At 34.9% G+C, this 14,796-nt stretch overlaps 2 protein-coding genes across 3 annotated transcripts; both read right to left on the bottom strand.

The window, feature by feature from the left end:
* Window positions 1-1,446: 1,446 nt before the first annotated feature.
* LOC103453173 (peroxidase 16-like) lies at window positions 1,447-3,354 on the bottom strand. Its single transcript, XM_008392730.4, has 4 exons — window positions 3,091-3,354; window positions 2,811-3,008; window positions 2,418-2,583; window positions 1,447-2,185 (listed from the first exon to the last, which is right to left on the bottom strand). The coding sequence occupies exons 1-4, from the start codon at window positions 3,298-3,300 to the stop codon at window positions 1,779-1,781; spliced, it is 981 nt and encodes a 326-aa protein (XP_008390952.3). The 5' UTR covers window positions 3,301-3,354; the 3' UTR covers window positions 1,447-1,778.
* Window positions 3,355-10,646: 7,292 nt separating this feature from the next.
* On the bottom strand, window positions 10,647-12,658 carry LOC108171026 (phosphoribulokinase, chloroplastic-like). Of its 2 annotated transcripts, none has more exons than XM_029091901.2 (4): window positions 12,516-12,658; window positions 12,337-12,421; window positions 11,570-11,842; window positions 10,647-10,873 (listed from the first exon to the last, which is right to left on the bottom strand). In XM_029091901.2, the coding sequence occupies exons 2-4, from the start codon at window positions 12,402-12,404 to the stop codon at window positions 10,861-10,863; spliced, it is 354 nt and encodes a 117-aa protein (XP_028947734.2). In that variant the 5' UTR covers window positions 12,405-12,421; window positions 12,516-12,658; the 3' UTR covers window positions 10,647-10,860. The 2 variants fall into 2 exon arrangements, with proteins under 2 accessions (XP_028947734.2, XP_028947733.2); XM_029091900.2 differs by lacking the exon at window positions 10,647-10,873 and adding an exon at window positions 11,169-11,235.
* Window positions 12,659-14,796: the final 2,138 nt, after the last annotated feature.

Here is a 14,796-nt window from a genome sequence, read left to right as displayed (position 1 = left end):
AAGATCCAAGCTACAGGAACCCAGCAGTTGCGCCAGGCCTCATGGCTTGCCCATTCTTTCTTGGCCCGCAAGCCTTATGACCCAATACCACAGAAGGGGGATTGGCGCCTTTGTGCCTCCCGTTTCCACTTTTCCTATGGGCCGAAGCCCAGTCATCCAACCCAGGAAGGAGGCCCGCGCCTCCCTTCCTCCCATTCCAACACAAGCCCGAGCCTTATCGACCCAGTGCCCATCAACTCAGCCTAAGTCGAGCCACTCTTGCCCAACCAACCACCATCGCGTCAAGCAGTCCCATGGTAGCAACCATGTCGTGGCCCACTCCAACCAATTTTTCACACATCCTCAACCCCCGTCGAGCCAAATTTCAACTCCCAAGGCTCCCAAGGAAAAATTAATTTTTTTTTTCACCTTGATGCGGCGTGAAGACGAAGAAAGCAACGAAAGATGTTCCTTTGCACGGGCAAGTGTAAAAGATTGTTAGGGGAGGGGGAATAAATATCCTCTAGCTCTCTCTCTCTTGTAGGGTAGAATAAATTGCTCTCTAAAGTTGATTTAATAATCTACTTAAGGTAGACTTAAATAGACTTTAGAAGTAATTTATTTCCCTTTCCTAGAAGGATATAATTTCCAATTAAAGAGGGAATCTACATCAAAATAGGAACCAATCCTATGTTTCCTAAAGCAAGAAGATCTCTACACATGCTGCCCTTTTCTGCGAGCAACCCAACAGGTGTGGAGCCAAAAATAATCAAGAAAAATATGGAGGCGACACGTGGATTCTTGGGTGAAAAAGACAAAATTACCCTCGAGGCACACCGGAACTCCCGCGTGCAAGAAGTGGACAATAACGGCTCAATCAAGGTCAAAGATGAACAAAATAGGTATTTATTCAAAACCTATTTCATCAATCCTCATCAAATCCTCCCCATAAGGTAACCCCTATTTGTTCTTTTCAAATTAGGATTAATTACCAAAATTAATTAATTAATTGGTTAATTTTCTAATTAATTTTCTAATTGATTGCAAGATATTATTTTGACATAATATATTGCAATTAGAGCCAAAAACCACCATAAGTGGCCGGACCCCTTTTCTCCAAATAGGGGCCCCCCACACCCCTATAAATAGCTTTCATTTCTCCTAAAAATCTAAGTCAAATTCTCTTCTAAAATTCTCCAAATTTCTCTAAACATTTTTCCCTCAAATTCTAACTTTGGCATTGGAGGTTCTTCGGCCAAAGCCACCCCCCCTTCCATTCATCGTGGACACATGAAGCTCTTGGCTTAAGGTGTTGATTATTTTGCAAGTGCATTTTCGTCCAAGAAGAAGAAGACGGAAATTTGCATCTACTTATCTATATAATCATCCAACTGATTCTTTCTGAATTTGAATGACAGTAAAAGAGACCTGTCCAGTAGCTAACAAACAATATATTCTATGACCATGTAGCACCAAATAAAGTTATTTTTTTTATTTCCATCTTCAAGTATTTCATTTAAATTAACTGCTAAAAATGCATTATTCCAGCAACTTGAAGATTCCTTGCACAGCTAATCAAGCAGAGCTTTTCTACGAAATAAAAACAGTGATACATTTCCCTCTGCCAACTAACTGCTAATTGTATCCTGAAGCTGATGAGTTACTGTCACGCTCAAACATTGTGACTATGCATAACGAAGTTTTACACTCCCATAATAACCAAAAAAAAAAAAATTCAATCAATATAAAAATAGTTTTTCGAGAGATTATCCAGTTGAAGCTATCCAGTTTAATCCATTCTAGTTTGGGCGAGTGCAGTCTCCCCGAATCTCGCCTTGATTGCCCGTCAGAACCCCAATTCTGCCTAACTTAGTCATGGCTTGTATAAAAGCTTGATTAAAAGCTGCATTACTTGATGCAAATTGGTTGACGGTTGCCCTTGTTCTTGTATCTGTAAACAGTATCTGATCAGAGGTGAACAGACCCTTTCCTTGCTGAAGATTCTGGAAGTAAACATTGTCAAATGCTCGAGGTGTGGTTGGGTCCATGTTAATGGCAATTCTGGGATCCACTCGAGTTGGACACATCTGTCGAAGCTGCAATGCATAAGCTGGATCGAGTGTCGGATCAATACGGGTTTTGCTGCTGAAGCTGTAGATTCTCTTGGAAAACCGGCTGCAATGAGAGAAACCAAGTGTGTGCGCACCTAACAAAAGCATGCGAGTTAGAAAAAACATTAACTTTTCGTTATCAGCATGTTTTCTTGCAAGATTGTCAATCTAAATCTTTGATCAGAAGTGTTGTTTTAGCATGCGGTGGTAGATTCACAGTCTAGCAACATATATAGGCCAAGATAACATTACGACAAATTAGAGAGACAAAAATAATGGTAACCCTAAAAAGACCTTAGGAATCACTGGCAAATAAAAGAAGACTACCTGATAATGCAACCATGTCAGTCTGGGAGAGACCATGAGAGGTAAACATGGTGTTAAGCTGGTCTAGATTGAAAGTAGGGGAAGGAAGGCGTCTCTGAACACTAGCCATAGTAGATACCCTTCCATCTCGCCTACCCAGTTCAACTGTATAAGATGGTCCCCCAGCCTGCTTGAAATATGTGCATTAGACAAAACGTAGGATAAGATTATTCAAATAAGATAACGATTAATCATTAACTTATTACATAATGGTAGTAGTTAGACTAATATTCTCAATCGTTAGGTTAAATTTAAAAAGCTTATTTGGCTTCTGTCCTACTATGATGACAGCAGATACTAAATAAATTTAAAGAAAAACTAATCAAATTAATAACGGTAAGGAGAATATTATACCAGCTGTACAACATCTCTAGTAGCCAGAGCAAGAATATCTGCACATGAAACCTTGTTTTTGCAGTTAGGATCGCTATCAACCGCTGCCTTGGCTTTGATCACAGTGTCAAATCCATCTCCAGCAAGCGAAAGGTTATCGGGGTGATCCTTCTCCCCCTGATTAGTTGGTGACTGAATCAACACTGAAGCATCACAACCCTGTACCAATGAAGGCAACACATTAAACACATGGAAATTTGGCAAACCGAAAGTTGGAATTTGAAAGGACCTAGCTACTAACCCGAACAAAGCAGTCGTGGAAGAAGAGCCTCAAAGTGGCTGGAGCAGTTACAAAAGTCTGCTGGAACTTGGTTTTGACAGCAGAAGAGACTATGGACTCAAGATTTGGACACGTGCCTTTGTAGAAGTCTGTCCTAAGTTGAGCACAAGCTGTTCCAAGAAGGAAAGGGATGAGAAAAGCAGATAGGAGAATGCAACTACGAGTTTCCATGTCTTAATATCTTTAATTTGATGTTAGTGTTTGTGCTATGGGGATTCGAGACCTACTTATACAATGACATTAGGGACATACAAGATTGACTTGATTTTAAAACTTAAAAACTAAAAGCATATTGCTGTTAAAAATAAACAACTGTGGTCCTTGGACCTTTGTTGGGACATACACTCTGGCATGATTATATTATCTATTAGCCAGTTTGTTTTGAGTTTCAAATGGAAAATATTGGACTTTTTGGAGTTGAGGAGTCATTTTTCTTTCAAACTAATTACAGTGTGATATGTTGAAAAATATTTTTTTTTTGTGATCTGTTACTTTTATGTATCAAATTGTGATTTATAGGTAAGTAAAAATTGTCCGTTATATATAAGGAGTCAAACAATGTTCTTTAAAAATAGAGAAACAACTTTTATGACCTTATGGCACCCTACGCAATATAAGTTGCTCTTGTTAAATAGAGCTGAGTTGTTATTTTGCACCATGTTCTAGCACATGGAAAGTAGTTACATAAACCTTGTTTTTTATTTTATTCAAACACAAAGGTCGGCTAATACGGGTTTGACAAATGATTTGTCTCTTGGCTGAAAACTGGATATATAGTTGTTTTATCTGTGTGTGGGGTTTGTAGGATCATGACAGGCGAAAAATACGTAGGCAAATAGGCGTCTAGGGGCGAAGAGGGTCTAGACAACTAAAAGGACAACCAATTCATTTTATAAAAATTATGCAAAAAATTGGAGCAATGATGAGTTTTGATTCATGAACTAAAAAATCAGTGAATATTGATTCCTAAATTTGCTATAATACTAAACAATAGTTATCTTGACAAACTTCGTTAGAACTTTTATCCAAAATAAAGAGTTTAAGGAAACGAAAAATGGATAGAACTTTTAACAGAATTAGCCGAAATGGCCATCGCTTTACATTATAACAAGTTTAAGGACCAATATTCACTCATTTTTAGTTCAAAAACCAAAGCTCCAATTGAGTTAAAGTCAGGAGCCATTGCTCTAATTATCTCTAAATTAAATTATGGAACCATTTGGATTTTTAGATAGTTAGCAATGTGACCACAAATTTATGCCAACTCAAATGCAATTTAATTCCCAACCACCATCAATTGTTCATCATTCATCCTCCGCAGGCCATGAAAAAATATACATGAAATGAAGAAAAAAAAATAATGATCATCAACTCGAGCATGGACATGCACCACTGTTTATAAATGTATTAGGATAAGAATTTATTAATTTTCGTTTTTATTTTTCATAAGTTTAAGCTGTTCAATGTGGACATTTTATGTGGTTTATTAGCATTTACATAATTGTTTCCATAATATACATATTGTTCTTAATTGCTTTGCCTAAAAGAGTTACTAATTTATAAAACCTCTTGAATGATTAATAGTTACACAGGCTCCAAACGGTGATTACGCTAAATTAATCTCTATTGCAATAAGCCAAGAGAAGTCTTGAATTCATCATTACCCTTGAAAGTTCTTTGTCACCACTACTCGATCAAAATTCAACTGATGACATTTAAATTCAATTCAAATTCATATAAAGTACTTTCATTTTGAAATCAATAGAAACTATATTGTATGTTGATCCAATGGTGGATAACCACGAAATTTCATGATGTATATATAATAATTAAAGATTTGAAGATCCTAATAAGGGTTTGTTTTGTATTCTTCTTGAATTTGATATTTTTATTTTAAAAAAGTAATAATGGTAGCTAAACTACTCAATACTCATTAGTTTCAAAGACTAAATATAATAAGGATACCGAACGTGCCCTCATTTACTTTAGACCTTTCCAAAATTGCATTTTATAATTTTCAGAAATGAACCCGGAATGCAACATATATACTTGACAACCCATCTCATCAGAAGGTTGGCGAAAAGAAAATAATATTAAAGGAATGGATATCCTAATAGAATGCCGATTCCCCCAAATGATAGACTACAATTTATTCGTGTTTGGATTTCTATTCCCAGGTGTGATTGCATTTGATTCCAAACTATATTCCAGCAACGAATGCAATTAAACACAAGAGACATGAAAGAGCAACCCCACACCCACCCACAAAGCAAGTTTTAGTAATAAAATTAGTAGGACTGAAATTGGAGCAAAGACAAATATAGGAGGATATTGTAAACTTACCTAACATTACAAATGTAAACTTAATTAGTAGCTAGATTTTCATGAGAAAGATAGGATAAAATTAAAATAAATGATTAAAATATGTAAAATAGCAGAGTTGCCGCCATTAATTTTAACACTAAAAGGAACTCCCGAATCTTAACAGATCAGTAGAGAGCTCCACGACCGGTTCAAGGGAAGGGACTAAATAAAACCTCAACCTAACATAAAAAGTTGTGTTCCTAAAAACATAATGCCCAATTTAATAAAAAAAATTGAGAGAGAATTTTTAATTCCATAATCCAGATATATCAATGCAACCACTCTGAATTAATGTTTCATTTTTGGCTAGTTTAGGAGAGTTTGTCCATAGAGAACGTGGAAACAAAAACAATAGAATTCTAGTAAATAATTACAAAGAGATAGAATTAATTTAAGAAAATAATTATATTCCAAGGGAATATTATTTAGTTTTAGTAAAGCCAAGTTGCCGACGTTCCATATATATTAGTAAAGTCAATCATATGCTACTGGATGTGCTGCAGTCGGATCACAAAATAATACATGATTTTCTCCAATCCAATCAATTGTTCAGAAAAGGAGGCATAAAATTTTGTTTTTATAAAATCATAAAAATATTTTTGACAAAATCCTTAGTTATTTTGACAAGCAATTCTTCCTATTTATAATTAATTAAATAGCTGAAGCCAATCTACAAACGTGAGTTTACCACAAGTTGATAATAAACGTGTATTGCCATACATTCCATCCATGGCAATGCCTGGCAACGGTATAATTAAATATTTTTTAGAAATTAAAAAAAAAAAACAATTCAATTAAAAAACATAATCACATTCATTTGATATTGTCTATAATAACGTTGTATGTATGAGCCTTGAAGTCACCCCGGTTTGCTGCACTTATGTCAACTGTCATTTAACAACGCAAAAGGCCATTGGACTAAGAGTTGCGTCCCTTAAATCAAATTGGCGTATTGAAATTTTATTTGAACCTAAATATTTTTTCTCTATATTCCTATTAAAAGATCTCTGCTAAAATTTCTAAGTTTACCCTTACGTAAATGAAAAAAATAATGAAAGAAAACCTAAGAACCCAAAACCCACCCAAGCACTCGCGACACCTTCCCTTGACATCATCAACGACCACGACCCCCTCCAATTTTTTACTTCTTTCATTCTTCTACCCCGCTTATGTTTACCATTGAGATAAAATCACAATGCTCCGCGGTCGTCTTTTCGACAATGGCACCGCTCTAAACTCTTCTGTCAACTCCCCTCCTCATCAGCATCTATCTCTTCCCCAATCAGTTTAAACTGTAGTTTCCACTTTCATGCATCATTCTTCCAAGTGTCATCCCGATCTTCCAAAAATTTATGTTACCACTTGTTTGTAATAAAAGCAAAAACACTAATTCAAATCGAAGAGTAATACCAATTAATGACCAGGAATACTTATTGTGAAAAAAATCAAAAAGAAAAAAAAAATAAAAAGCTTTAATGAAAAGGATTTTGGCTAACTTTAATTTAATAAAAAAAATCATCCAAAACTATTATTTAACCAAAATGACTTACAATTTAATCATAAGGAAACTATTCATACACTAGACCTTACAAACATAAAAACTCACAAACTGAATTAAAAGCCCAATCAACAGTAAATGTTTTTTCCAAAACTGCCCCTGACAGAACCCAACCAGTCCCGTTAGCCTTCTAGTTCCCTTGCCACCGTTTCTCTTTTTCCTTCTTGTTCCAGTTTCCTCGGTTGCTTCAAAAGCCAAACATATCCTTAGCCTCTTTTTTATGTGTTTTTATTGGGATTGATCGCCTCCTGTACAGTTTTTCTTTTCCTTTTTTCTTTTTCTTGTTAAAGTGCTTTTAAGGTTATAATTCTTAATTATTGGTTTGAATTAAGTAACACTCTTTAATTTTTCAACAAGTATCACAATAATAAATATGGTAATTGGGTTTGGTTTCGCCAAGAAATTTGTGTTATTGGTCCAAATCAAACGTTTGTTTTATACTTTTTTTTATGATTTTGCGGTGGTCCTGCAATTCATTTTGGGCCAGCGTGGATCCCAGGTAACAGTAACAGCAGTATCTGAATGTTCGTTGACAAGACAACTATTTCTCTTCTCATATCTTCTCATCTCCTCTCCTCTCCTCTCCTTTGAAAGGAGATCGCCGTCGTGTCATGAAGAAACAGGGGAGAGAGCATAGCAAAGATTAAACGATCAAAGGCTTGTTGTTAAGGTTAAAATTGGAAAGTTATAATAAATAAATAGTTCAATTCTAGAAATAATGTGTTTTTGCACTACTTCTATATAAAAAATTGGTTCATTAACTACGTGTTTTCTTTCATTTTTTAAAATAGTAGGAGTTATTTTGGTTCAGTTTCATAAATAGTGTAAATTATTTTGGTTCAGTCTCAAAATCGAAACCGATAGAGAAAAGTGTGGCGTATAGCAGAGGTTTGTCAAGTATTTTTTAGCACGGCACAAATTGCTTCCTTTTGTATCTCCTCCCTTTAAGGTCCGTTTTTGGTTTGAATCCATGTTATGTGAGAAGTTCTTCCTTCCTTCCCATCCTATATGCTATCTTCTAGTAATTAAATTTAGAACCCACTCAACATATTCCTCATTTGTTTCCCATAGCCATATACTCTTTTACTTGCAGAACATTAATCATATATATATATATATATATATATATATATATATATTTTAACAAACAATATTTTTACACTAAAGGGGTGGGGAAGTAGGCTAAACTTCACAATGGGCTAGCAATAATGTGGTTCAAATTCGCATTTAGTGAGAATTAAACATAAGACCTCTCACTTACAAGTAAAGAGAAATATTATTAGACTATAATACCAAGTGGCAATCATATATAATTAAAATTAAATTGATTAAATCTCGATAGGGAAATTGGGCCAAGTTATGTCTTTTTATTTTTGGGTGATGGAGCTTAGGAGCTTCAACTACATTTATGGTGTGCATAAAAATTTGTAAATGAAATTAAAGGAACTAAAATGAGAAAGAATAATTGCTTATTTACTAATTTATAAACTAGTAAACAAATTAGAGAAATTGAATTGAGAAGGATTTAGATTGAGGAAGATTCAAAAACAAAATCATGTTGAAATGCTTATTGAAATATTTATAGAATCAAAGTAAGATTAATATAAATTTCATATATAAATTATTTATAAAGTAAACACTGACTATTTCTTAAATATACACACACCCTCTCTCCTACCCTCATTATTTTTTAAACTAACTATTTTTGAAACTAAACACGGGTACTGATAGGAGCATATTTATGCGACTTAGTGGGCTTGTTCTCATGCATTTATGTTGTTTTTCTTGAGTTATTTCAATGTTTAAAGTCAGTTTCATGCAATTTCAGGTTTAGAGACAAAGGATGCAAATAAGTGCGAAATGGAGCATTTTAGAGCAAAATTGACCTGGAATGTTGTGTATGCTTATGGAGCACAAGGAATGGACGAGTTTGAAGGTCAAAGGAGCTTAAGAAAGGAAGAAATGAAAGTGAAGAACAAAGAATTCGGAATTGGAAACCAAAGTTTCTAAAGTTGGAAGTTTCTATTCTTGGAGGTTTCCATTTTCGAGAGTTTCTATTCTTGGCTTTGGGCTTTTAGATGACCTAGCATTTCCCCCCTAACCCTTGCCGCACCTAGGGCTTTAGAAATCTGATTTCCTTGCCTTGCAAGGCATTCTAGAAGGCCCATCTCTAACCCTAGCAAACCAGCCGAATTTCCCTTGCCCTTTCCTTTAATTTTCTGATTTTGTTTCCTATTTCTAGAAGCTTTAGACTTAATTTATGTTACCCTAAATAACCTAGGGTTTTAATTTCCTAAACCCTTTAAATAAACTCTCTTTGGCAGCCACAAAAACGACCCATTCATCCAGAAAATAATCCTTCACGCCAGATAAGTTTGTTTCACCTAATCATTATGAATTTATATTCGCAAGTAGTGAAGATCGCTAGTCACGATCGTGTTAAGTAGATTCCTGGCAAGAGTATCATGCTTTTCATAGTTACGAATGCCTTGTCGATGCTTATGATTTCCAAAGAACGTAATGATTCTAACTTGTATCTTTATCATGTTGTTCATATAGAGAACTTGTTAGGAATAATTTGTTTGCGATGCATATTCATCCAATTCAATGATTCTAGGGAAATCTGAAGGTTAATTTAAGCGGACCTAATTAACTTGGAGTGTCGGGATTCATAACTTATTAATTTGATAACTGGAAATCGATTTAGGTTGCATATATTTCATGTGTGGAGAAGAACCCTTTAGCTATTCCATCATCCATTGTTTCATTACAATTTTATCGTACAATCTGTTTTTGTTTCACAATCTGCCCATTTAGTTATTTTCGTCCAAATCAAATCCCCAATTGTTTTGAAGTCCTAGATTAGTTAGAAAGTGTGTTGGTTTATGTTTTTAAGTGTTTTGGTACAAGTTAAAACCCAAATTCGTCCAATTTGGTGCTTGTGTTCAAAACTGCCCAGAAAGTGTTTTTAAGGCAGTTTTGAGTCTTTTAGTTGCTGTTTTGAGTTTTTGGTTTGTTTTAGTATTTTAAACGTTAGTTTTGCATTCTTTGAGTCCAATCTAGTGTTTTAAACTTTGTTTTTGCATTTCTAATTCAGTTTTCAAGTGATTAGTACCCCTAGTTAATCCCCGGTTAGAACGATCCCTACTTACATCGTTACTACAATTGTCACAAATAAGGTTTAATTTGTGTGTCAACATAATTTTCACATCAGGTACCATACTATTTCTGAAACTAAACACTGACTATTTCTGAAATTGAACATGGGTACTATCACTATTTCTTAAAATAAGCATTGGTATTATCACACTGTCTTAAACTAAACACAACTATTTCTCGAATTGAACACATGTACTATCACTATTTCTCAAGCTGAACACTGGTGCTATCACTATTTCTAAAACTAAACACAGGTACTAAACTATTTCTGGAACTAACTATTTATGAAACTCAACACAAGTACACTATTTCTGAAACTGATTATTTATGAAACTCAACACAGGTACGCTATTTATAAAACTGACAATTTATGAAACTCAACACATGTATACTATTTATGAAATTGAAAACGAGTATGCTATTTTTGAAACTGAAAATGGATAAATTTTTTCTAAAACTGACTATTGATTTTCTGAACTTGGATGCACCACATCTGTAATTTTGTTTGAAGGCTAAACCTTAGCAGTCCAAGTTGCAATTTTATTTGCATATGTTATTATATATATATACATGCTTCTCATCCTTTTGAAAAAGGCACCTGCTTGATACGCGGAATAACCTCCTCTCCCTTGGCAACTTCTTCTTTGCTCTCATAACACCCAACTGCAATGAAAAAGTTCAAATACCCATAAACAAAAATTTTCACATCCAGAACATTAAGAAACTACCAATTTAGCCTAGTATACCTATGATTACGAACAACATAGTGAATATAAACTTATACACACATGGAATTGATTACAAAGTCTTAATCAAACTCAGAACCCAAGAGACACTAAGAAGTCAATAAAGAGACACCAAAACATGGTTTACATCCAATTGATTTCGGTTTAGTAAATAAATGTACGTACTACATCTTTAAAAGGATTATATGCAACGCAAGTGGCCAACTAGAGTTATAATCTTTTGGTCAATGAGTTATCATTCTAGATCTTGGTATCCAGTTCAATGATTGCAGCATGCAGCTGATACATAAAAACAATTAAGAATTGAACAAAGAACACTGGGTTAGCATATGTGGATTTATCAATTAATGAGTACCTCATCCAAAATATAAAAGAAGATTTGTTTTACTCTCGCTAAATTACGTGGATACTCTCATCTAAAAAATAATATTAAGTGCAACTTTACGAAATCGGTTTAGATGAATTAAGGGTAAAAATATCGCTTTAGAAGAAAGATTCTAATTAAGAACAAGTCCAGGATTTCATGAATGTGTAGTGATGAAAAATAATAAAGTAGTGATTAATTAGTTAATGAAAGTGATTAAGATGAGTAATTAAGTAGACATGCACTTACATTGCACGTAAACCTTCAATGACAAGAATCTTGGGGGAACTTGATGAGCTCAGGAGGATCCAAGCGACCAGAAACATTGTGTAAATAGGCTTCTCAACAGCCTTCCCTTCCTTGATTGCCTTCATCTGCTTATACATAAGATCGAAGTCGGTAGCTCTTGGGTCTAGCATCGTCACTTCTTTCTCCTTCCTCCATGTCATGTCTAGGGAATGGTAATCATCCAAGCATATCACCGCCGTGGTGTTGCTGATGAGCATGTTGGAGTCAAACAGCCTGAAATATGCATTTGACAACTTCGCAATCAATTTCAACTTCAATGGACTGAAATTTGAGATAAAAACTAACATCTCACCGAAATTTGTAAAAAAGAAATCATAGAGAGTATTGTAATTTTTATTTATTGTTTTCGAAAATCATCGCTCAAGTTTTGATTGGATTTGGTAGACCCATCAAGTCATCGCACCATAAAAAATAATCGTAAGAAGAAAAGAGAAATCATACACTCCCAATTCATAAAAAAAAAATTAAAAAAAATACAATCCCCCCATATATCCAAAAAAAAAAAAAAATACATGGATGCACAAATACATAGAGACCACAAACAGATTCATTATAAGCATGGATGAATTTACATCATGGAAGCATTGATAATTTTTGCATTTATTCTCTCAGCCACAAACATCGCAGAGATTACATGACAAAGTCAAAAGTGAATATGAAGCTACAGCACCGACAAAAGAAGGAAGGGATGGAGTTTTTCTTTTTACCTTATCATTCTTGAATCCGCAAACCTCGAGATCTCCGCCGTTTGTTTGTTCATCCAATCTGAAGCCATGGCCTAAAATCAAAGTCCTACATAGCGAAATCATGCATAAGTAATATATTGAGCTTTTCATTCCAATTCTTTGAACAATAAAATCAGAGATGAAGGATGGCAAATGGTTACCTTTGTGATATCGGCATCTTGGTGGCTTTGGGTGGTTGAAGGATGATTGAGGTAGGGTTTGGTATTTGGACGGAGAAGAAGATATTGTTCCGCTATTTTCAGAGTTTGATGGAGAAGAAGATATAAAGGAAACAGACTAAATAAACGGGCCAAGACTTGGACGTTAGGGGTAAATTCGGAAGCTTGATAATTGTTTTTACTTGGGCCAGCTTTATTGGGCTAGTTTGGTATTGGGTTTTGTCATAACCATTAAATAAAGTTCTTACATTGTTTTTGGTTAAAATTTAAAGTTTTAAAGCTCTTTTCATTAGTTTTACCAAGAATACTTTCCTTCCCAGACCTATTTACAAATTGTACCATAACGATAGAGGGAGATATCTTGTACATAGAACAAATTAATAGATAGATAAAAGTCAAACTCCAGAACAAGAAAGAGAGAAGGAGAGTAGTAATGGTTACATGCGTTAGGGTTTGGATTGCCAGAAAAGAAAGAAAAAAAAAAAACAATGAGGGTGTAGAGAGATAAAAACGTGTTGTTGCTCATAGGTGGGTTGTGGGTAATGTTGGGCGCTTTTAGGCTCACCCAATGGCATAGGCCCAAGAAAAGACCAAAGAGCCCAAGGCCTAAAAGGGTTAAAGAGAGCCATCTCGAGCACTTAAGTTGACTGAGATGAAAGAGGAGTTGCCTGAATGCATGGAACGTGGGCAAAGTGACAACTTTACAACTTGAGTCTCCATGGAAAGAACTATTTAGGTGCCGTTTTAATTATGTGGCGACTGGCATTCAGCAACAGATGTCTAGGGTAAGACGTAAAGGTAGCTGAGAAGGTGCTTGGTGAGACGAGTAAGAGTAACCAATGTCCTATTAGATGTTTAATTCGCCTAGATCTAAACGCGCGTGCCACCCCGACTGCAAGAACGTCACTTCATTGACGAGAGCCTGGCCGAGTAGGTGGACATGTGTTAATAAGCTAGTGCAAGTTGTTGGCACATTAAATGCTTATTTGAGAAGCCTTAAGAGGGAGAGGCCCGTATAAAGGAGTAAAGATCTCCAATATGGGGGTCGGGCAAATCGAAAAGATGAGAAAGTGAATGTATGAGCCGAACGCTATTTAGTCTTGAAATCAATATATTATGAGCAACACGGTGGATGTAGCCCAGTTTTGAGGGGTAAACCACTTACATCTTTGAGTCCATTTAATTTCAGCTCATTTCCTAAGCCCACCTAGAGTGATTTAATTAAGCTCGCTAACCTTACAATGTTGAGCGCTAACATTAGCATTAGTTTTTCTTTTCATTTATGTTAAGGGCAAATTTGAAAGTTTGGGAGATTTTATTAGTCCAGTGTAGAGAGACAATAATTAAGTTCAAATAAAAAAAAATTATTGACAAATGAAAGCGACAGTAACATTTTCAATGGGTAATGCTAGGGAAACTAACTGTTTAGACCAAATTTTGTAAACCATATAACGTGTTTGTTGATAATTGAATTATTAATTAAATATTAATTAACGTACTTACTTCTTGTTGGTGACACATCACGTAGTTTACAAATCTACCTAGCATTACTATTTCACAATTGGCCTTTTCTTTTGTCGACTAGATGACCTTTTTGTGGGAGTAGGATTCTCTCCCCTTCCCTCCCCTCTTATTTTTGTGTAAACTTTTGGCGACTTTTGAGTGTTTTTATGTATGAACATTTGTGCTGCCTCATTTCCTAAATATTTTCATTTGTCTTCTATTAACTTGGGTGCTTAATTGTTGATGAGCGCTCAATAAGATACATTGATACTTTGAAAAGGTTGTGTGAGAGTAACTTTTGTAAATGGGCCAAACCAAAAAAATTTGGACAAATGTGCTAGAAATCTAGGGTCGGCCAATCAATACCATACTTGCCATGTCACATCACTCAACCAAATTTTTAGTGAACAAATCAAATGAGGAAAAGTAGGACACAAAGTTAACTTTTAAGGGATTAAGTGATACGTTTTGAGTTATAAAGGTTTAAGTGGACTAAAGATTGAGTTTATGAGGATGTTTGCTGTAAATAAGCCTAGAAAATATTTGAGCTTTAAGTGTTAAATTTGGGCGACAGACGATAAATTCTCCAAAGACCTTTTAGAATAATTTGTGCCCTATTACCATCCAATTTTAACTGGCAACTTAACTTTGAAAACACCACTGGATTTTAAAATGGATAATGTAATAAAGTAGGCAAATTTCATTACTTTTATTACAAACAATATCTGCATAAAATGAGAGGGCTAAAATGGATATACCA

This window comes from Malus domestica, chromosome 13 (genome assembly GCF_042453785.1).
Source record: "Malus domestica chromosome 13, GDT2T_hap1".
NCBI lineage: Eukaryota > Viridiplantae > Streptophyta > Magnoliopsida > Rosales > Rosaceae > Malus > Malus domestica.
The sequence above is the reverse complement of the archived record's forward strand: the minus strand, read 5'-3'. Positions and strand labels throughout refer to the sequence as shown.

Coding starts and splice junctions, on each gene's coding strand:
- LOC103453173 (XM_008392730.4), bottom strand. CDS start 3,300: ATGGAAACTCGTAGTTGCATTCTCCTATCTGCTTTTCTCATCCCTTTC. Junction 3,009..3,090: donor TCCACGACTGCTTTGTTCGG/GTTAGTAGCTAG, acceptor TCATTGGTACAG/GGTTGTGATGCTTCAGTGTT. Junction 2,186..2,417: donor TGACATGGTTGCATTATCAG/GTAGTCTTCTTT, acceptor TGCTTTTGTTAG/GTGCGCACACACTTGGTTTC.
- LOC108171026 (XM_029091900.2), bottom strand. CDS start 12,404: ATGGCTTCAGATTGGATGAACAAACAAACGGCGGAGATCTCGAGGTTT. Junction 11,843..12,336: donor GCGGATTCAAGAATGATAAG/GTAAAAAGAAAA, acceptor TGCATATTTCAG/GCTGTTTGACTCCAACATGC. Junction 11,236..11,569: donor ATTGAAGGTTTACGTGCAAT/GTAAGTGCATGT, acceptor TTTATGTATCAG/CTGCATGCTGCAATCATTGA.